This window comes from Ornithodoros turicata, chromosome 4 (genome assembly GCF_037126465.1).
Source record: "Ornithodoros turicata isolate Travis chromosome 4, ASM3712646v1, whole genome shotgun sequence".
In the NCBI taxonomy this organism is placed as follows: Eukaryota; Metazoa; Arthropoda; class Arachnida; order Ixodida; family Argasidae; genus Ornithodoros; species Ornithodoros turicata.
Window position 1 is genome coordinate 39288371 of NC_088204.1, and position 23260 is coordinate 39311630.

Here is a 23260-nt window from a genome sequence, read left to right on the forward strand (position 1 = left end):
GCCGTCCGTTCAACAATGCCTCGAGTGTGCCTCCTCGAGACTGTCTCCACATCATCTGCGCCAGTGGGAACGGTGTCAGCAGCCATACCATGTTTCCTTACCGTCTTCTCGCTATGTTACAGCTGCTGCTCTATTCACACGTGCATCGAAACGTCCTGAATGTTTCTTCTGGCCCCGATTCACCGCCGTCGGTCAACAATGCCTCGAGTGTGCCTCCTCGAGACTGTCTCCACATCATCTGCGCCAGTGGGAACGGTGTCAGCAGCCATACCATGCTTCCTTACCGTCTTCTCGCTATGTTACAGCTGCTGCTCTATTCACACGTGCATCGAAACGTCCTGAATGTTTCTTCTGGCCCCGATTCACCGCCGTCGGTTCAACAATGCCTCGAGTGTGCCTCCTCGAGACTGTCTCCACATCATCTGCGCCAGTGGGAACGGTGTCAGCAGCCATACCATGTTTCCTTACCGTCTTCTCGCTATGTTACAGCTGCTGCTCTATTCACACGTGCATCGAAACGTCCTGAATGTTTCTTCTGGCCCCGATTCACCGCCGTCGGTTCAACAATGCCTCGAGTGTGCCTCCTCGAGACTGTCTCCACATCATCTGCGCCAGTGGGAACGGTGTCAGCAGCCATACCATGTTTCCTTACCGTCTTCTCGCTATGTTACAGCTGCTGCTCTATTCACACGTGCATCGAAACGTCCTGAATGTTTCTTCTGGCCCCGATTCACCGCCGTCGGTTCAACAATGCCTCGAGTGTGCCTCCTCGAGACTGTCTCCACATCATCTGCGCCAGTGGGAACGGTGTCAGCAGCCATACCATGTTTCCTTACCGTCTTCTCGCTATGTTACAGCTGCTGCTCTATTCACACGTGCATCGAAACGTCCTGAATGTTTCTTCTGGCCCCGATTCACCGCCGTCGGTTCAACAATGCCTCGAGTGTGCCTCCTCGAGACTGTCTCCACATCATCTGCGCCAGTGGGAACGGTGTCAGCAGCCATACTATGTTTCCTTACCGTCTTCTCGCTATGTTACAGCTGCTGCTCTATTCACACGTGCATCGAAACGTCCTGAATGTTTCTTCTGGCCCCGATTCACCGCCGTCGGTTCAACAATGCCTCGAGTGTGCCTCCTCGAGACTGTCTCCACATCATCTGCGCCAGTGGGAACGGTGTCAGCAGCCATACTATGTTTCCTTACCGTCTTCTCGCTATGTTACAGCTGCTGCTCTATTCACACGTGCATCGAAACATCCTGAATGTTTTTGCTGGCCCCGATTCACCGCCGTCGGTTCAACAATGCCTCGAGTGTGCCTCCTCGAGACTGTCTCCACATCATCTGCGCCAGTGGGAACGGTGTCAGCAGCCATACCATGTTTCCTTACCGTCTTCTCGCTATGTTACAGCTGCTGCTCTATTCACACGTGCATCGAAACGTCCTGAATGTTTCTTCTGGCCCCGATTCACCGTCGTCGGTTCAACAATGCCTCGAGTGTGCCTCCTCGAGACTGTCTCCACATCATCTGCGCCAGTGGGAACGGTGTCAGCAGCCATACTATGTTTCCTTACCGTCTTCTCGCTATGTTACAGCTGCTGCTCTATTCACACGTGCATCGAAACGTCCTGAATGTTTCTTCTGGCCCCGATTCACCGCCGTCGGTTCAACAATGCCTCGAGTGTGCCTCCTCGAGACTGTCTCCACATCATCTGCGCCAGTGGGAACGGTGTCAGCAGCCATACTATGTTTCCTTACCGTCTTCTCGCTATGTTACAGCTGCTGCTCTATTCACACCTGCATCGAAACGTCCTGAATGTTTCTTCTGGCCCCGATTCACCGCCGTCGGTTCAACAATGCCTCGAGTGTGCCTCCTCGAGACTGTCTCCACATCATCTGCGCCAGTGGGAACGGTGTCAGCAGCCATACTATGTTTCCTTACCGTCTTCTCGCTATGTTACAGCTGCTGCTCTATTCACACGTGCATCGAAACGTCCTGAATGTTTCTTCTGGCCCCGATTCACCGCCGTCGGTTCAACAATGCCTCGAGTGTGCCTCCTCGAGACTGTCTCCACATCATCTGCGCCAGTGGGAACGGTGTCAGCAGCCATACTATGTTTCCTTACCGTCTTCTCGCTATGTTACAGCTGCTGCTCTATTCACACGTGCATCGAAACGTCCTGAATGTTTCTTCTGGCCCCGATTCACCGCCGTCGGTTCAACAATGCCTCGAGTGTGCCTCCTCGAGACTGTCTCCACATCATCTGCGCCAGTGGGAACGGTGTCAGCAGCCATACCATGTTTCCTTACCGTCTTCTCGCTATGTTACAGCTGCTGCTCTATTCACACGTGCATCGAAACGTCCTGAATGTTTCTTCTGGCCCCGATTCACCGCCGTCGGTTCAACAATGCCTCGAGTGTGCCTCCTCGAGACTGTCTCCACATCATCTGCGCCAGTGGGAACGGTGTCAGCAGCCATACCATGTTTCCTTACCGTCTTCTCGCTATGTTACAGCTGCTGCTCTATTCACACGTGCATCGAAACGTCCTGAATGTTTCTTCTGGCCCCGATTCACCGCCGTATGTTCAACAATGCCTCGAGCGTGCCTCCTCGAGACTGTCTCCACATCATCGGCGCCAGTGGGAACGGTGTCAGCAGCCATACCATGTTTCCTTACCGCCTTCTCGCTATGTTACAGCTGCTGCTCTATTCACACGTGCATCGAAACGTCCTGAATGTTTCTTCTGGCCCCGATTCACCGCCGTCGGTTCAACAATGCCTCGAGTGTGCCTCCTCGAGACTGTCTCCACATCATCTGCGCCAGTGGGAACGGTGTCAGCAGCCATACCATGTTTCCTTACCGTCTTCTCGCTATGTTACAGCTGCTGCTCTATTCACACGTGCATCGAAACGTCCTGAATGTTTTTTCTGGCCCCGATTCACCGCCGTCGGTTCAACAATGCCTCGAGTGTGCCTCCTCGAGACTGTCTCCACATCATCTGCGCCAGTGGGAACGGTGTCAGCAGCCATACCATGTTTCCTTACCGTCTTCTCGCTATGTTACAGCTGCTGCTCTATTCACACGTGCATCGAAACGTCCTGAATGTTTCTTCTGGCCCCGATTCACCGCCGTCGGTTCAACAATGCCTCGAGTGTGCCTCCTCGAGACTGTCTCCACATCATCTGCGCCAGTGGGAACGGTGTCAGCAGCCATACCATGTTTCCTTACCGTCTTCTCGCTATGTTACAGCTGCTGCTCTATTCACACGTGCATCGAAACGTCCTGAATGTTTCTTCTGGCCCCGATTCACCGCCGTCGGTTCAACAATGCCTCGAGTGTGCCTCCTCGAGACTGTCTCCACATCATATGCGCCAGTGGGAACGGTGTCAGCAGCCATACTATGTTTCCTTACCGTCTTCTCGCTATGTTACAGCTGCTGCTCTATTCACACGTGCATCGAAACGTCCTGAATGTTTCTTCTGGCCCCGATTCACCGCCGTCGGTTCAACAATGCCTCGAGTGTGCCTCCTCGAGACTGTCTCCACATCATCTGCGCCAGTGGGAACGGTGTCAGCAGCCATACCATGTTTCCTTACCGTCTTCTCGCTATGTTACAGCTGCTGCTCTATTCACACGTGCATCGAAACGTCCTGAATGTTTCTTCTGGCCCCGATTCACCGCCGTCGGTTCAACAATGCCTCGAGTGTGCCTCCTCGAGACTGTCTCCACATCATCTGCGCCAGTGGGAACGGTGTCAGCAGCCATACCATGTTTCCTTACCGTCTTCTCGCTATGTTACAGCTGCTGCTCTATTCACACGTGCATCGAAACGTCCTGAATGTTTCTTCTGGCCCCGATTCACCGCCGTATGTTCAACAATGCCTCGAGCGTGCCTCCTCGAGACTGTCTCCACATCATCGGCGCCAGTGGGAACGGTGTCAGCAGCCATACCATGTTTCCTTACCGTCTTCTCGCTATGTTACAGCTGCTGCTCTATTCACACGTGCATCGAAACGTCCTGAATGTTTCTTCTGGCCCCGATTCACCGCCGTCGGTTCAACAATGCCTCGAGTGTGCCTCCTCGAGACTGTCTCCACATCATCTGCGCCAGTGGGAACGGTGTCAGCAGCCATACCATGTTTCCTTACCGTCTTCTCGCTATGTTACAGCTGCTGCTCTATTCACACGTGCATCGAAACGTCCTGAATGTTTTTTCTGGCCCCGATTCACCGCCGTCGGTTCAACAATGCCTCGAGTGTGCCTCCTCGAGACTGTCTCCACATCATCTGCGCCAGTGGGAACGGTGTCAGCAGCCATACCATGTTTCCTTACCGTCTTCTCGCTATGTTACAGCTGCTGCTCTATTCACACGTGCATCGAAACGTCCTGAATGTTTCTTCTGGCCCCGATTCACCGCCGTCGGTTCAACAATGCCTCGAGTGTGCCTCCTCGAGACTGTCTCCACATCATCTGCGCCAGTGGGAACGGTGTCAGCAGCCATACCATGTTTCCTTACCGTCTTCTCGCTATGTTACAGCTGCTGCTCTATTCACACGTGCATCGAAACGTCCTGAATGTTTCTTCTGGCCCCGATTCACCGCCGTCGGTTCAACAATGCCTCGAGTGTGCCTCCTCGAGACTGTCTCCACATCATCTGCGCCAGTGGGAACGGTGTCAGCAGCCATACCATGTTTCCTTACCGTCTTCTCGCTATGTTACAGCTGCTGCTCTATTCACACGTGCATCGAAACGTCCTGAATGTTTCTTCTGGCCCCGATTCACCGCCGTCGGTTCAACAATGCCTCGAGTGTGCCTCCTCGAGACTGTCTCCACATCATCTGCGCCAGTGGGAACGGTGTCAGCAGCCATACTATGTTTCCTTACCGTCTTCTCGCTATGTTACAGCTGCTGCTCTATTCACACGTGCATCGAAACGTCCTGAATGTTTCTTCTGGCCCCGATTCACCGCCGTCGGTTCAACAATGCCTCGAGTGTGCCTCCTCGAGACTGTCTCCACATCATCTGCGCCAGTGGGAACGGTGTCAGCAGCCATACTATGTTTCCTTACCGTCTTCTCGCTATGTTACAGCTGCTGCTCTATTCACACGTGCATCGAAACGTCCTGAATGTTTCTTCTGGCCCCGATTCACCGCCGTCCGTTCAACAATGCCTCGAGTGTGCCTCCTCGAGACTGTCTCCACATCATCTGCGCCAGTGGGAACGGTGTCAGCAGCCATACCATGTTTCCTTACCGTCTTCTCGCTATGTTACAGCTGCTGCTCTATTCACACGTGCATCGAAACGTCCTGAATGTTTCTTCTGGCCCCGATTCACCGCAGTCGGTTCAACAATGCCTCGAGTGTGCCTCCTCGAGACTGTCTCCACATCATCTGCGCCAGTGGGAACGGTGTCAGCAGCCATACTATGTTTCCTTACCGTCTTCTCGCTATGTTACAGCTGCTGCTCTATTCACACGTGCATCGAAACATCCTGAATGTTTCTTCTGGCCCCGATTCACCGCCGTCGGTTCAACAATGCCTCGAGTGTGCCTCCTCGAGACTGTCTCCACATCATACTCGCCAGTGGGAACGGTGTCTGCAGCCATACCATGTTTCCTTACCGTCTTCTCGCTATGTTACAGCTGCTGCTCTATTCACACGTGCATCGAAACGTCCTGAATGTTTCTTCTGGCCCCGATTCACCGCCGTCGGTTCAACAATGCCTCGAGTGTGCCTCCTCGAGACTGTCTCCACATCATCTGCGCCAGTGGAAACGGTGTCAGCAGCCATACCATGTTTCCTTACCGTCTTCTCGCTATGTTACAGCTGCTGCTCTATTCACGCGTGCATCGAAACGTCCTGAATGTTTCTTCTGGCCCCGATTCACCGCCGTCGGTTCAACAATGCCTCGAGTGTGCCTCCTCGAGACTGTCTCCACATCATCTGCGCCAGTGGGAACGGTGTCAGCAGCCATACCATGTTTCCTTACCGTCTTCTCGCTATGTTACAGCTGCTGCTCTTTTCACGCGTGCATCGAAACGTCCTGAATGTTTCTTCTGGCCCCGATTCACCGCCGTCGGTTCAACAATGCCTCGAGTGTGCCTCCTCGAGACTGTCTCCACATCATACTCGCCAGTGGGAACGGTGTCTGCAGCCATACCATGTTTCCTTACCGTCTTCTCGCTATGTTACAGCTGCTGCTCTATTCACACGTGCATCGAAGCGTCCTGAATGTTTCTTCTGGCCCCCATTCACCGCCGTCGGTTCAACAATGCCTCGAGTACAAGGGCCCTGTCTCTGGAAATGAAGATAGCCAAGGCACCTTGCCATACGAGCTGGCTATCTGCATCGTGTCGTCCTCCAATCAGCTACCGAAGAACATCGAAACAACGATGACGTCAACGCAACCGTTTTCTACTAAAGACTGTCTCCACATCTTCTTCGCCAGTGGGAACGGTGACATCAGCCATACCATGTTTCCTTACCGTCTTCTCGCTACGTTACAGGTGAGCACGTGCGTTACCTGCTACCGCAATAATGTTGTATGTCTTGTGCTGCTGCCCTTCCCACACCGTGCATATTTTTCGAGGTGCTTAGAATGTATAGCCTACCTAGCACGGTTACTCATGCAGAGTGGGGACGTAGAATTGAACCTAGGCCCTATGACCAAAGCGCAGGAAGAACTGTCACGCACGCTTGACAGTTAACAAATCTGAGCAAAAACGTAGATACACTGATGACTGACGTGAAGTCCTTGCAATCCAATAAAAAAAAAACACAGATAAAGCTATCTCAGGACTTTCCAGTAAACTGACAACCGTTGAGTGCGAGATCGCAGCCATGAAAACCACCCAGTCAACTCTTGTTGACACTATCCAAGCCGACCTTTCTGACATTCGTTGCTCCTGTTCGAGTACTGTTGTCCGTGTTGAGTCACTTACTGCCCGCATTAACGACCTATAAGAAAGATCTCGCCGATCGAATGCTGTATTTTATGGCATACCCGACACCCTCAACGAGCCATGGACAGCAAGTGAGTCAAAGGTGATCGAAACCTGTCGTAATAAGCTCGGCATCACGTGCAACCCTCCAGACTTCGAGCGTGTTCATCGCGTAGGAAAATTCAACAACACCAGCCCCCGCCCTATTATTGCAAAGTTCTGCTCTTTTAAACTAAATGATCAAGTCGTCTCTTGTGCCTCCAAGCTCAAAGGCTTGTCATTAAAAATCGCAAATTACTTTTCGGCAGCCACTCGCTTAGCTCGCCGCCCCCTCATTGAATATGGAAAGTCACAATCATGCCCATTTAAACTGCGTCATGATAGTTTACTGATTGGGAGCAGGACATTTGTGTTCGAGCCTCAGTCTAACACTGTAAAAGAACTCCTAGAACTAGCCCCGGAAAGTTCACCTGAAGCTCCTCTCTCACCGCCCCATTCAATCTTACCGTCCCAACCAGGTCCACCTAGTCCTTCCATATCAGTGCTCTACACTAACATAAGTAGTATAGTACCAAAGCTTGACCACCTACAAGCCCGTGTTCACACCACGTTTTCCGACGTATTATCATTAACTGAAACCTGGTTGTCCTCTGCTATCTCCGACAATGAGCTGTCCAGACCACCCCAGGGTTACCACATATTTTGCAGAGATAGGGCGTCTCAGCGAGGAGGAGGCGCCATGGTATGTGTAAAAAGAACCTTTTCCCGTCACTCCTTGACATTTCTTCCTCGTTGGAAGCCATATGGATCACGCTAGATAACGTTTTTCCCCCAGTGCTTATCGGTTTGTTATGGTCCTCCAGGTTCTGAACCGAAAAGTTTTCCTGTCGCCTTACAGTCAATGTTGACAAAAGTCAGGGCTAGGTTTCGGTCACACCGCATTTGCTTAAATGGAGACTTCAACTACCCTTCCATTGACTGGACCCGCCTTACTTGGTAACGGTCATTACCTCATCAGCGAATCACGAGACATCGTTGAAGTATACCAAACCTTTTATCTGTCACAAATGGTCGAGGACCCCACCAGAGTTGCATCAAACTCTGAATCCCTTGTGGACCTTGTGTTAACAACACACCCTGATCATACATCTCAGTTATCAGTATTCGATGGCCTTAGCGACCACAAAGCAATTATATGTAATATATCTTCTCATCGCCCCCTGTCAAGTAAACACAGCACTAAACTAATTAGTGCCTATAACAGAGTCAACTTTTCCGCTATAAACAGCGGCCTGACTTCCCTGTACAACACATGTTTCTTTAATCAGTACACATCTCGCTCAGTTGAGGAAAACTGGGCTTTGTCAGGGATGCACTTCGTCACCTCGAGGAGTTATACGTGCCCAAACTCCGCATTAAGTCTTTCTCTCATGCACCTTGGTTCACAAAACGTCTCGGCAAACTGCTAAACAAGAAAAAACGCCTGTTTAGAACTGCTAGACAACGTAAAACTACTCAAGCTTGGTCTAAATACTCGGAAGCCAACCGTGAATATACATCAGAATTAAAGCTCGCAAGGCATAAATACTTTAACATTGATTTGCCTTCTTTACTAGTAAACAACCACAGGAAATTTCGGAATTGTTTGAAACCTCCCAAAAGAAAGCTCAATTAGCCTTAAAAACGAAGCAGTGGGTTTTCATTCCACCGAGCATTGTGCCTCCGCTTTTGCTAACTTTTTCTCGTCAGTTTTTTGCACACCTTGCTCAGATATCCATCCCAGCATGTCGCCGAATGACTATGCTCCTATGACCAGCATAACCATCACGCACAACGGAATTACTAAGGTTATTGACTCTTTAAAACTTTCCACGAGCGGTGGGGCAGACTCCATTAATGCTAAAATCCTCTGGGGTACAAAGAACATCCTGAGCATCATTTTGGCCTGCATATTTATTCAATCATTAAACGAAGGGACCCTGCCTGCACACTGGAAGCTAGCAAAGGTCATTCCTATCCACCGCGTCAGCAACGCGTCCAACGCATCAGCGTCCGCAACTTCACTATCGAACACTTTTATGTAATCCTAATAAATAAACAGTTAAAGAACCAATTTTAATTACTTAGGAAACAAGAATATGCTGATTGGGATGGTAACGTTATGCAGACGGTCTTGTTCAAGTGCTTGTGTGCAAGTTGTTCTTTTCAAAGCTGGCGTTCAACTAAAATGAAACACCCTGTATAAACTGCTTCCAAACTTTGCAATCATGCAACATACTCAGTGACATGTGATGCTAATTTCACTGATTCCAAACCATTAATTTTCGGTTACCACGATACCACAATAAACGGGTTACCATGAATTCCTCCTGAATGATTTGTGATCGCTACCACACATCAGCGTGTGATTGAACCAACCGTTCTTTCCTCTGACGGGTTCGTCGCAGGACTTACCCCTTATATACCGGGGTGTCGCCCCTCTAGCCTCGTTCTGGTAGCTTGTTTCCGTCGATAGACCTGTCCAAAACTGTACCTTCTTTGTTGTTCCGTTGCGTTCCGAAAAGTTATCCCTACTTCTCGGTCCGTCGCACTCGCTTCGTCCTGCTCTAGTCTTTCCCGTTAATTTTCGAGTTCCTCCAGTTGCCTTCTTCGCTATCATACATACGTTTTTCGTAACTGATAGCAGAGGGACCCAATAATGTCTATGGTGCTGTTCACACATTTCACACATACACTTTTTGCGTGTTTTCTTTTTTTCTCGAACCGTCCGCGCCGAGAAATTCGGTGCACTCGTATTGTGGCTTGGGTTCCACACATCAGACTCGGCCATGAAGGACTATCGGCTCGTGCAGAAACAGTATAGGAAGATACACGGACGCACAATGGGATAGATGGAGCATCATCTTTCCACGGAAGCAGTTACGCTAATATGTGAGATAGCCCTAAAGGCTGATTCACATTTACGGCAGCGTACAACGTATTACGTGTATCTTCGTTCTATCCTGAAGCATGTTCCGTTGTAGTAATTCGCTGTCAGCTTACGTAACCTTACGTAACACGCGAGTGCAACCGCAAAGCAGTAGTTGAATCAGCCTAAAAGTGAGATCACGATCTACTAGATTATACCGACCATGTATTAGGCACTCCTTCCCAGCGCCGCATTTGAAAACTAGCGGTGGTGCTACTCATCGGCCCGGCTATTGCTTCCTCAATTTCTGTAATACTTTGTACTTCAGCTTTCCTTAGTATTTTTGTACAAGCGGTAGATGTCCCACGAGAGACGTTTCTTTCTCAAATCGATTATCATAATCATTCTTGACGTTTTCGTAGGAGCTGTTGCTGTCGTCTGCTACAGTAGTCGTACGTCCGCTTCTGCGCGTTCACAATTCAAATTTCCATTGTCCAATCATGACGTAGATCTCGCGGGCAGATGAGTAGCGCCCCTAGCGGATCGTGCGGACGGGCTCCTCATAGGGGTTGCAGATTATGTCATGGTCGTTATAATCTAGTAGGTCGTGAGTGAGATACGGATCTGGGTGCACAGTGGAGCATGATATCCGGCATAGAACGTTCGCGCTTGACGGGCACTACCACCGCTGAGCACAGATGCAGTGTGAAGAACTGTCATACAAACCTGTCTAACATTCTGGCTCATAACCAGGGTTCCAGCATAGGCTTCTCCGCTGGTGGGCTTCAGCGTTCCAGTTAGTATACGAAACGTCGTCGATTTTCCTGCTCCGTTCTGTCCCAGCAGCCCGAAGCACTCACCGGGTTTCACTGTGAAGCTGAGCCCTCGGACAGCCAACAGTCCCGATGAACTATTTGGCACAGAAGGCATGTAAGACTTGTAAAGACCGTGAACCACAAGGCTATAACCCGAAAAGTTGTTCTTCTCCACGAGACCGTGGACCAGTTGCCTTTCAGCTTCCACATTGGACTCCGGAAGTGTTACGTTTGGCGGAGCACTTGGGACGTAGTTCCAGGCGCTGTCCAAGATGCAAATCCACGTAAACAGGCATATGGCCTCGATTGCCATGAAGATAATCTCCATAATTATACTGAGATCGGTTGCGAAGCTGAACGGGCTGGTCAAATGGAGGCTGTCTGATGTGGTGTTCTCGTCTGAAAGGGCCAGAATAGGAACTCAGGAAAAGGGTAATATTCAACAATTGGCTTCGGTAGCTAATGTGAATTCATAGCGGGCGGTTACAGCTACGACTACGGCGTGTATGCGACGACGAACCAACGCCATATGTTCGCAACAACGTGGTCCCTAGACGTTTCTAGTGAGTTGGAGGCAGAGTTGTGCCTAACTCGTTAGAAGTAACTCGTTACTTGGTAACGGTTACTTTTTTGGTAGCGAAGTAACGATTCAGTTACTTTTTAAAAATGGTAATAGTAACGGAATCAGTTACAAAAATTGGTAACTCGTTACTGACGTTACTCGTTCCTTTTCTTCAGCGCCGGGGAGCACACCGGCACTCCTTCTCGGCACTCCGTGTGGCGCAATGCGTGGACCGGCGTGACCCACATCCACGTGTGAAGTATTATTGCAGTCTCTCGTTGGATGTGTTGCTGACGTGCTGAATCGTCTTAAACGAAAGCCCTTGTATTTTATCTTGTTTCCGTAATCTCCGACCATCACTCCTTCCCAAGGATGGGTACCAATTGTGCTATGGCTATAAAAAACGCGTTTCGACTTCTAGCCTTTTGTTGTCTTTGCTAAGCTTTTGAGAGCCCTAAATTATGACGCAGCCCCTTGTCTGTTTTTGGGAACCGTTGGTGATCGGTGGCACGAAAACCGGTGTCTTTTCTTGTATTTTCATAACCTCCGATCACCCCCACGTCGGCAGCAGATGTCATCACACGAAAGAGAACGAAGATCACTGATGTAAATTTCGAGTATCAGCTTCTTGTGAAGTGCAATTTCTCTATAATAATGAGTTGAAGGCAAGTGACGGCATGTTTGTTGGCTCCTTTAACTATGCAGCGGTAACGAAAAAGTAGCTCGTTACCTGTGAGTAACGAGAATTCGTTACTTTTGTATGCTGGTAACGAGTAACGTATTTAGTTACTTTCTGAAGTAACGGGTAACGGTATTTAGTTCCTATTTTTTGTTAACGGGCACAAGTCTGGTTGGAGGCCCTGTGGGCTCCTAGTATCATCACAGCCAAAGTAGCGCAGTACGACTCAAGACGGGAAGCCAACGCTCCTACCACATTGACCAGCTGCGTCAAAGGGAACTACTTAACAGTGACTTTTCTAGCGATAACGTCAGTGAGATGGCAGATGACAATCGCCAACAGGCACTGATCCTCTACAAGACTCATATCCTGAACGATGGTGCAGCAGCCAGGTCCACCGGATGTCCAGTTTGTGTGACCAGCGAAATCCTGTACAACACTTACTTCTACATTATACACTATCGCTTTGCTGTTCAATTTCAAGTTACTTCTGCACAAACATGCTGCTCAAAGCGTTGCACCGGGGATTTTACCACCACCACCCCCCCAAAAAAGGGACAATACTGCAACACCACCAATATATACCTGCCAGAAAAGCTAAAAAGCCCTAATTCCAGTGGATATGGGATCCCCCCCGGTGCACCAAGATGAAAATAGTCTTCGAGAAACAAGAAGTGCATGCACTGAATCTGACAGAAGTGCGTTCTGGTACCTTGGTATTAAATTCGTGTATGGTGGCATGCGAAATGTAACTCTCTATCCCAGCGGATGCTTCACAATTACAACAAAAGGCTCCTGTTTCCCAAAGCGTTGTGCATACGAAGTGGCTAGTAGAAACGCGTGCGACAAAGCTCTCGTGCAACAGCTAGAATGCAAATGTGGATTAACTAGCCCAATGACATCATTACCCTACGCTGCGAGGTTTTCCTGGGAACTAATAGTGATCAATGCAAACCATTCATCAATGTACATCTCGTGGTCGTGCGTCGGCGGTTATGTAAATACGCGTACCATTCTGTACGATGTCGGACAACAACGTTTGTGCTTCTTCGGTTGTCGTGTTTTATCGCAAATAAAAAACAAAAAAGAGAAAAGCTTCTTGACTGCTAGAGCACCACGCTTACGGAGACATTCAAGCCGTCCAGCCAACGCGGAGCCCCTTCACGGTGGCTTTCTTGCATTCTAAAATAAAAGCTTCTCGCTTTGCACTAACAAAAACCGTAGGCGGAAAATTCACGGAGGGATCGTTCCTTGATACACGACAAGCGTGTATTCTTATCAAAGTATTTTTTTCTGCTTGCACTGGACACAGAAGTACATCTGAAAGAGTGCATTACAGCAACCTTATTTCAGAGGAGCAAGTACCTGACGGAGCGCGAGCGCCGCGCCGAGGCCACATTTAGACTCGAGGAATAAGGACCACGCTTTCTCAACGGCGGCTCGTCAGAGTTGGTTCTCCTTACTTCTCCTCTGTGGTCGTCTGCTCTCACTCCGCCAGCTTATAGTCTGTTTTCCTTCGGCGCTTGCCAAGTAACGTGTTGCCCCAAAGTAGAGGAACGAAAAGCGATGGCAGTTGATAGAGCAAATTTATTTGTCTTTATCAATTGTTTCGAAAAAGTCACACTATACATATATACACATGGCTTGTACCAGGCTCCACTGGACCTCTAGGTGTTGCAAAACTCAAGAGCAGTTCAAACTAACCGCAGCCCGCACATTCAATATGTGCAGGTGAGTAAGGTGTGTCGTTGTCGCCGATGGCCACGGGAGCACTAAAGAAATAAAATAAAAATACTTTATTGATCACGCATAACTCTGGACAAAAATTACAGTACTGTCTATGAATAGGCAAACCATGTTGATTTTCTATTTGAACACCAAATCGCACGTATCACAAACGTTCGTAGATCACATTGACAGAATAGCTGGGACATGAGGGGCAACTTGTGTAATCAGCACATATAATTGAATTAGCGGCATATCCGAAATGTACAGGTTGCGGTACCGCAACGCACTATGAAACGCCTCTAACGTTACAGAGTGACTCGTAAATGTTGTAATACACGTCACACCATAAACCTGCATTACTTCCTTTAGTAACAAATCGTAACCAAACTAGCCTTACCTTTTACCTGCGGGACACACCGGAAGAAGGAGTGCAGACTTCCTCACGTACGATTTCTGAGTCCTTTTGAGGCGTGGGATTCCCTTTCATGAGATGATCAGCTGGATCAGCCATTCAGTGTTCACAGGCGTTTACGGGAGTTCGCCACAATATAAATCGACCATCAAAAGCATCTAAAAACCACCGCAACTACCTGCTACCGTCTGCGAACACAACCGTCGGAGTCTGAGAAAGCACGCGTGACCATGTTTGTAGCTCGCCTCGGCTAATTTCTCGTTTCTTACCTAGCCTGCTGTCGTGGTGGAGCGGTAGCATATGTGTTCGGATATCAGAATGTCCAGGTTCGAACCATGGTGTAAGAACGTTTTTCCGGAGTGGTTTGATTTCATCTGCAACAGGTACTGTAACACTACAGGAGCGACCGAGGTCTACTCTTACGTGGCATGTGCCACCACAGGCAAGGCGGCGGTTACTCTCGGCAGTGTAACCGTCCACGCACTGTTCCAACTCAGTGTCAAGTCCGACGGAGGACTACGTGACAGCGAACTGAACACCTTCCGGTGTGCATTCAGACCAGGGTTGCGGAGTTGCTACTCTGGAGTTGGAATGATTCCAGAATCATTCCAGATTTATCAAAGCCTGGAATGGAATTGGAATGGAATGGCGGAAACTCTCGTAGGGTCGGAATGGAATTTGGCATTGTTTGGCAGGAATGGAATTGGGATGGAATGGTCTGGGTGCCCCGGTGGTAGTTTTGGTTTCAACCCGGTGGCTTCTGCCCCCTTCTACCATGAAATAACCTTGTCGTTGTGCTTTTTCCGTGCTGGGTAATCACGGTCAGTCTCCTCTAGCAGTGCTGCGCTAGCCAGCACGGTTGCCGGTCCTTTTTCTTTTATTGATTGAATTAAAGAAATGGAATAGGGTTGCCAAGGCATTCCAGGAGTGCGAACTGACCATACATTTTCATTCCGAGGAATTGAAAGGAATGGAATTATCACAAATGTCCATTCCTCGGAATTGAATTGCAATGGAATGGTTGGCCCCATTCGGCAACCCTGATTCAGACACATCAAATGTGTCATCATAGACGATGTCAGCATGATGTCGACACATATGCAACGCATCGACACCCGCCTGCAAACAATTCCTGCAAGTACCTCGACCCATTTGGCCCATTGGATATCATACTACGTGACATCAAAGTGAAAAACCGGGCGTGTTGGTGTTGATCTTGCATGACGAACTAGCTCTCGGAACGGGACAGAGAGAAGAGACGACAGGACAGGTGCTACGGCTACATGTCTCTTCTCTCTGTCCCGTTCACAGTGCTAGTTCGTCATGCAAGATCATACTACATACTATGTGGTCCGTGGTCAAGTATTTAAACGTACTAAAACGGGTGGCGTCATCAATACATAGGTAACGTGGCGACACCACTCCGACTTTCCAGTAATGCAAGTTGCACGTCAGAGAGGCATGATTCTCCACCATACTCACCAAGATTGGTGACGGTGCTGAACTGTAACCTGACGAATGGAATGGAATGCAGCAGTCTTCTGCCCCAACTGCGTTCGACGATGAGTACAACGTCAAGGCGGCCATCGGGATCGAATAGGTCCGGCTCTCGACAACATCATCAGGCATCGCAGCGACCTAGTCAAGCAAGATGTGGAGCAATGCGCTCACAACATGTCAAAGACAGAGCTTGGAAACTTTTCTCGCGACATCATGCTCGGCATCGGCAAGGCTTTCATGGTCACACCAAGCACAGACGTCGCCGACAGACTGGTCAACGATACCGTGGGGCAACTACAGCACATTCAGTGCGACCGTCAAGCAAGACCATCGTGCTACTGCTTGGCCTTTGCTGCCTGCTGCTTGGACTTTGGGTCAAGCAGCGGTAGGCTACGTCGCTCGTACCGATCGAGTCATGCAACGTAACGCGCATCATAGACCGCAAGACCAAGGTGTCGGTGCGAAGGACCCAGTTCCCACTGGTGCAAGGAAGCGTCATCGCGACACACAAGTGGCAGGAGGCTACATACGAACACGTCGTACATGCGTATGCCAAGAACCATCTGCGGAAGTTGGTCTGTGTCGCACAGTCTCGAGCCACGGACATCGCTGCTCTGTACCTAGTAAATTCGAAAGGAGACTTCCACTTCCATCGCGGGAAGCTTAACGTCGACCGAGTACTGACCGACGATTTCCAAGGGTACAAGCCCATCGAATCGGCATCGTCATTTCACGGTGCATGCACTGCTACGACAACCGCATTCACTCTCCGTCGCCACACTCAATGTTCGGTCTTTAGGAGCCCACGCACGTGACATTCACCACGGCCACGTCATCGCGCCCTGTTCCATCCTGTGTTTATCAGAAACTTGGATGGAGCGTAACGAACCGTTGCAGGTGAACGGCTCTGGGTAGAGTTGTGGCTCTCGACGCCACTGCAAGAACCGCGTCGCCGGAGTGGCCATATACATGCGAGATGCGGTCAACGCTTCACCCCTAGACCTCTTTGCTGACTGCGAAGATGCGGTGCAATTTGAGAGTGAACTCGTCGTCGTGGCCACGTTCTTTGCCACCACCGCAGTGTAACATCGAGTTATAACATTGCAGTTAACAGTACAGCCTTAACAGTCTACATGCCATCGCCGATACTACACCAACCTTATTACAGGTCTACAAGAAGCGCTGATGTTGCAACTCGGGTCGTAAAAACCTTGAGAAAGACCTGCAATGATTTGGTCTTCCAAAACCGAGACCTCCTCAACGATATCGACCACATCACCACATACCTCACTGATTACAAGGTAGTACTCGTCATTCTAATGTAGTGTGTCATGCTAATGTTCATACATCAGCAATAGAAGTGTAAACATTCACCCTCAACAGATTTCGCTGAAATTCGCGTTACGCAACCGTAACCGTCCTGTGAACTTTGTTTAAGCGCACTAAAAGGTCAAATGTACACCTTCATGTCCAATAGGTGCACTTTCTCACTAGTTATAATGTTTACCAACCACTCGAAATATTATTGAATAAGTTTGAGTCTGCCGCAGTCTCGTACCCTTGCACCATTTCCGGCGTTGGGGAGTTCTCAACATGGCTTGTAGGCATCTCTTTCTTTCGTTTTGTTTATTCGCGACTAGGTGGCGAACGTGTGAGCGACGTGGGAGAGGGGCGTGGCGGGAGTTAGATAAAAGCACAACAGTGCAGACGGGAGGGCCTTATCTTCCTGGCTTCCGCGACTGGCGGTGTGGGTGGCTTGTCTGTTCAAAGGTATGCAATAAATCCTTGTTTGTTGTTTGAACCTTTTGCTTGCTGTGTCTTCCTCGGCGACGGAGCGGACGGACTGATGCCCCGAGGTTGTGGAAACACGGGTTACCACAACTGGCGCACAACGTTTGGGGTCACAGTTCGTCCGTTCGACAGCGGGGAGGACGCAGCACGCGTTTTTTTGTTTTGTACGTTTATTCCTTTTCTTTTCTTTCATTCAGGACTCCACCGGTTTCTTTGTGTTCTTTTTCCGGTGTGTCATATTTTTTTTAGCTAGCGTTTTTGTTTGTTTGAGTGCGTTTGCTTGTATTTGAGTGTTTTAGAGCTCCCACTCGGTGCCCGAGCCCCGGAGCCAATGCACCATTCGCCACCAGGCCGATACGACCTCCGGAGCGGAAAGAAAGGCCTTGTACTGCAGCGGTCCTGTTCGGAGGAGACGCTGGTATCCAAAACCTCGGCGCCTTCGGAGAGAAAGGACCAGCCGGGGACAAAGACGTACATGCAGTGCCTCCATACCAAGGTACGTTAACTACGGTACCTGCAGTGCCGCAGTTGGACTCCGCTATAACGACAGAACTCTTGTCACGCATGGCGGAGTTATGTTCGTTGGTGGCACAGCGCCTTGATGCCGGATGCAGGCACAAGCGCCCCTGCGACTGAATTTACCAGTCCCTACCTTCTCAGGGTACACCGATAAAAAGTCGGTTTGCAGACTTCTTGGATGACCTTACAGCCTATCAGACTGGTATGGGAATCTCAGATGAGGTCCTGATACAACGCATCCTACAGGTTGCTTTGATCGGAGACGCCGCTCGCTGGCTTCGGCTGCCGTCGAGGTTTACGTCAGTTCAGGACTTTCAGAAGCGGAAACCGCTTCTGAAAGTCCTGAAGAGAGAATTTCTTCCCCCGGATTACGCATATCGTATCCTGGAGGAGCTGCAAAAGCGTACTCAGCACCCAGATGAGACCTTAGCAGAATTCGTTCTGGCCTTGCAAGACCTGTATAGCAGAGCTGAACCTACTGCTACAGAGGAGCAGCGTGTGGCACGGGTTATCCGTCAGTGTCATCCTCGCTACCGGCCCTATCTTCCAGCCCATAGCTTTAATAGCCTTGAAGCGCTGGCGCAAGAGGCTCGCACAATTGAAGGCGACCTCTTAGCAGAACTCGAGTATCGGCCCCCGCCGCCGCCTGAATTGGCGTTAGAACCGCGTTGTGCGTGGTCAGCGGGAGCAGCCTCGGTTGAGCGCCCACCTGCCGTGGGACTGGATGAGCACAACCGCAATTATTATGCGGAGCCATCACGCCAAGCACCTGATCCCTTCCGTTATGAACGGGATCGCGATCCCTGCAGGAACAAGCCTTGGCAGACCCGTACTGTCCCATAATCATGGTCAACCCGGCTATTTAGCTGGCGAAACCCCAAGGAGGCCGCAGGAGCAACGGCATGTTCCGCGGCAACAACGCAGAATGCACGCCGGCTGTTGGACGTGCGGCAGCCCTGACCACTTTCGTCGGGACTGTCCGCAGCAGAGACCAAACCCCCGTAATGTGCCGACGGGAAACAGTCGCAGCCGACGCCGGTAAACAATCGCTTGGCGACGTCGGCTATCTGCCGAAAGAACGAACGAACGGTTACAGTCCGTGACCCTGACAATTCAGAAGCTGGCTTTGCAAGCAGCAAGAAAAAAGGATACGCCTTAGCTCCTTTTGCTCTTTCCGTCCGAGATAACATCGAGGACAAACAACCAAACATGGCTGTTCGAATTTTGGAGAGAGATTACATCGCCCATATCGACACGGGAGCTACAGTCTCCCTTATCGGCGATTGTGTTTATGAGCACTGCGCATCACGCAATGTGGAATTGCAATCCACAGATGTCACTCTTGCTTCCAATGACGTCTTGCTTCCAATGACGTGATTCCAGCACAAGCTGCAGTTGTGCTCTGGCTTCGCTTTGATGAGAGACGACGAAAGCAGCGCTTCGTCCACCTTCCTGGCCTGGCAGTACCCGTTATCCCGGGCAGAGACTTCATCATCCGGCAGAAATTTGTGCTGGACCTGCCCAATGGAGGATACGTTTACCACGGATCGTCAGGAATTTTACCTTTCGCCGTGCCACAGGACAGCAGTTCAGCTAAGCAAGCTGCAGTGACGTCTGCCGAACCGTTCCCGCTCCTGACTGTCTTGGGGTCATTTCATGGTCCCGAGGAGGAGCGCCGTGAGCTTGCGTACTGCGGCAGTTTGACGGTGTCTTCACGGAAAAACCCGGTAACTCGTCATTGTCACAGCATAGCACAGGCACGAGTAACGCTATGCCCTGGCGTTGTAATCAGAAACCATTGAGTGTGCATAAGCGTGCTCTGTTAGACGCTGCTGTTGATGAAATGCTCCAAACCGGTGCAGTTCAAAGGTCCCAGAGCCCTTGGGCATTTCCTGTCGTGTTGGCTCCGAAACGTGATGGTACGGCTAGGTTATGCATCGACTACCGTCGACTTAACGCAGTAACTGTAAGGGACTCTTACCCCTTCCCGTCCATCGAGTCTATTATGTATTCCCTGGGCAACGCTACAGTGTTTTCAACGCTTGATTGTAGTAGAGGGTTTTTGCAAATCCAAGTTGCCCCAGAGGATGTCCCGAAAACAGCCTTTACCTGTTATAGGGGTTTGTTTTTGTACGGATGCCTTTCGGTCTGTCTAACTCTCCCGCCAGTTTCCAACGGCTAATGGATACCGTATTGGGAGATGCGAAGTATAACTTCGCGATGGCGTACATGGATGACGTCGTAGTGTTTTCCAGAAAGTTTCAGGAACACTTGGAACACCTGTCAATCGTCCTTGCAAGGATGAAGCAGGCGGGGCTAACCATCAACCCCCGCAAGGTGCAGCTGGCATCGCCTAGGATCAGCCTTCTCGGCTTCATGGTTGACGGAGGAACCATCAGTCCTAGCGATGACAAGCCAAAGGCGATCATGGAGTATGCGGTTCCCGGTAACGTAAAAGCCTTGCAGCGTTTCTTGGGCATGATTGGTTTCTACACACAATTCATTCCTAATTGCGCTGAGTTAGCGCAGCCGCTTAACCGGTTGTTGCGCAACGATACACTCTGGCAGTGGGGAGAGGAGCACGAACGATCATTTCGAGCTCTTTCTCACGCAATCGCTAATACGGCCAGGTTATATTTGCCTGACCTGAACGAACCGTTTGTAGTGCAAACAGATGCTAGCGATTATGGGGTTGGCGCAGTTCTCTTGCAGGAGCATGACGCTATTCTCAGTCCAGTGGGTTTTGCAAGCCGCGCGCTGAATCCGGTAGAACGGAATTGCTCCGTGATGGAAAAGGAATGCTTGGCGATCATCTTCGCTCTCAGGAAGTTTGATCTGTACCTGGGCGGCACCACTTTCACCGTCCAGACTGACCACCAGGCACTTTCTTTGCTGCAGCGGCTCCGCAACCCATCTGGACGTCTTGCCAGGTGGGCCCTGACGCTACAAGGCTACTCCTTCAACGTGGAGTACAGGCGGGGCTCGACGAACGTTGTCGCAGACGCGCTTTCCCGTGCGCCTCTACCGGAGGGGGGAAAGGAAGGCACGGAGGTGCCTTCTCAGCTCCTGGCAGCAGCAGAAGTGGCACGGGGCGGATCCTCGTCTTGGGGCACGGTCGTGAGCAGAGAGCAGCTCCGTGAGAGACGCTCAGAGAGCGGACGGCCTTTGTCAGCGGGTGTCTCAATGGTTAGCTGAGCAAGACTCGGCAGGCACAGAACGACTGACGGACGGCACGACTCCTATCTGCTGGGCGAGGATGGCATCCTGTTCAGATACGTACCCCAGGCGGATGGCGATGACGGCTCATCCCCATTCATAGTCGTGGTGCAACGGAAGTTGCGTAGGTCTTTCATACGTTACTTTCATGATTCGGCCTTGGCAAGTCACAGCAGTGGCAGGAAAACTTATGAAAAGTTGTGTCGTGTTGCGACATGGCCAGGAATGAGGCCGGATGTAACTAAGTATGTTCGCACTTGTCCCGTATGCCAGAGAGCAAAACCTCGTGGTGGTTTACCCCCTGGGCGCTTACACCCTATTCAGTGCAATAGGCCCTGGCAGATAGTTGCTTGTGATGTGATGGAACCGTTTCCACGTAGTCCTAGAGGTAACCAGTATTTGTTTGTGGTTACTGCTCATTTCACGAAATGGGTTGAGCTGTTTCCTCTCAGGACGCTGACTTCCCAGAGAGTGTGGGAAAGACTACTCGACACCTTTTGCCGGTTCGGGTTTCCTGCTCAGCTCATCACAGATAACGCTACCTACTTTACAAGTAAGGTGTTCTCAGATTCTTGCGCTGTCTTAGGCATTCAGCACAAGAAGACTTCCCCATATCACCCTCAGGCTAACATTACCGAACGTGTTAATCGGAACCTGAAAATGATGTTGGTTGCTTTTACTAGTCAGCATCACCGTGATTGGGATCTTCGCCTGGTTGAACTTGCGTTCGCTGCACGGACAACAGTAAACAGATCTGCAGGCTTCACCCCGGCTTTCCTGAACTTGGGACGAGAGGCACCTTTTCCAGTGGAGAATGCTCTACGCCTCCGGGATGGCAGTACCCAGCCTCCTTATTCAAGGTTCGCTGAGGAACTCCGGAGTCGACTGGACGATGCAGCTCGGACGGCTCGGGAGAATCTGGACGTCGCACGGTTGGACCAGGCTCGCCAGTACAACCGAGGCCGACGGAACCTCACCTACAGCGGCGGTGACTTCGTCCTTCGACACACCCACCCGCTAAGTGATGCCGCACGCGGCTTTGCAGCTTCACTCGCAGATAGGTGGGATGGCCCCTTCGAGGTGCACTTACTGGCTTCGTCGTTGTGACACGGGCGAAGAAACTGGGCCAGTACATATCTCGGACCTGAAGACTTACCACCTCCCCTTCTCCACCCCGAGGGTGAAGAAGCAGACGGTCAGCTTCCTCCTCAAGACCTGGACCAGGATCCCGTTCCCGGACCCTCCAGTCGCCACAGTTTGCGTCCCCGCAGGCGGAGCAAGTAGCTGCCATTGTCCTAGTGCTCTTGAATAGTTGGTATTTCTTAGTGTGATTTCTGTTTCGCAGTCTTCAACTATAATCTTCTGGGGAGAGCTTTTTCAGGCTCTCGCGGTTTGAAATAGCTTTCTCACCGTATTCCCCTTGTGTCCTCTCGCAGGCGCAATGTCTTCTCGTGGGAACACGTGTGGTCGGAAAGCCTCTGGCCACACAAGATCCGTTGCTGAGCCTGGTAGGTCTTCAAGACGGTCCCGTTCCCCATCGAGGCCGGGTTCTGGGACACCTATACGAAGAACGGTGTCCACTTGTAAGGTGGTCTCCACTGGACGTCCGGTAGGATGGGCTTCCCGGTCTAAGTGGCAGTCGCAGCCCCGCCCTCTTCGAGGTGAAGACCCCAGCAGAGTGCCGCTTGCCTTCCGGGGGTTAACGTTGGCAGATAGACACCCCAACGATCCCCCCATCCTGCTCTCAGCGGATAAGCGTCGACAGTTGTTCCAGCTGCATGGCGTTCCCGAGTTACACCGTCGCACTCATCGTCGAAGCCAGCTTCATCTCGCCAAACTGGACGCTACCCGGTGTCCTGTTGACATTTCCTTTGCTATCGCCACCATTCAACGCTACCGCCCTGACCTACTCGCCAACCCCGGACCTTCTGACCCCAATGCTGCTCCCGCGGAACCACAACCCAGACGACACCCGGTGTCTTCGTAGCGTCCTTCCCTCGCAGGACAGATGAGGACGTAGTCCTGGACATGCCGGACGACGAACTATAAACAACGAGTGGGCACTTTGACGGTGGGGGAGTGTAGGCATCTCTTTCTTTCGTTTTGTTTATTCGCCACTAGGTGGCGAACGTGTGAGCGACGTGGGAGAGGGGCGTGGCGGGAGTTAGATAAAAGCACAACAGTGCAGAC

General features: G+C 50.7%; 1 protein-coding gene across 1 annotated transcript in view; it reads right to left on the bottom strand.

The window, feature by feature from the left end:
• Positions 1–23260, bottom strand: part of LOC135393033 (phospholipid-transporting ATPase ABCA3-like) — a 241869-nt gene that overhangs the window by 60740 nt on the left and 157869 nt on the right. Inside the window, exon 20 of the mRNA XM_064623623.1 lies at positions 10575–11062. Coding sequence (XP_064479693.1) covers positions 10575–11062 — 488 coding nt within the window. The remainder of the gene's footprint in view (positions 1–10574; positions 11063–23260) is intronic.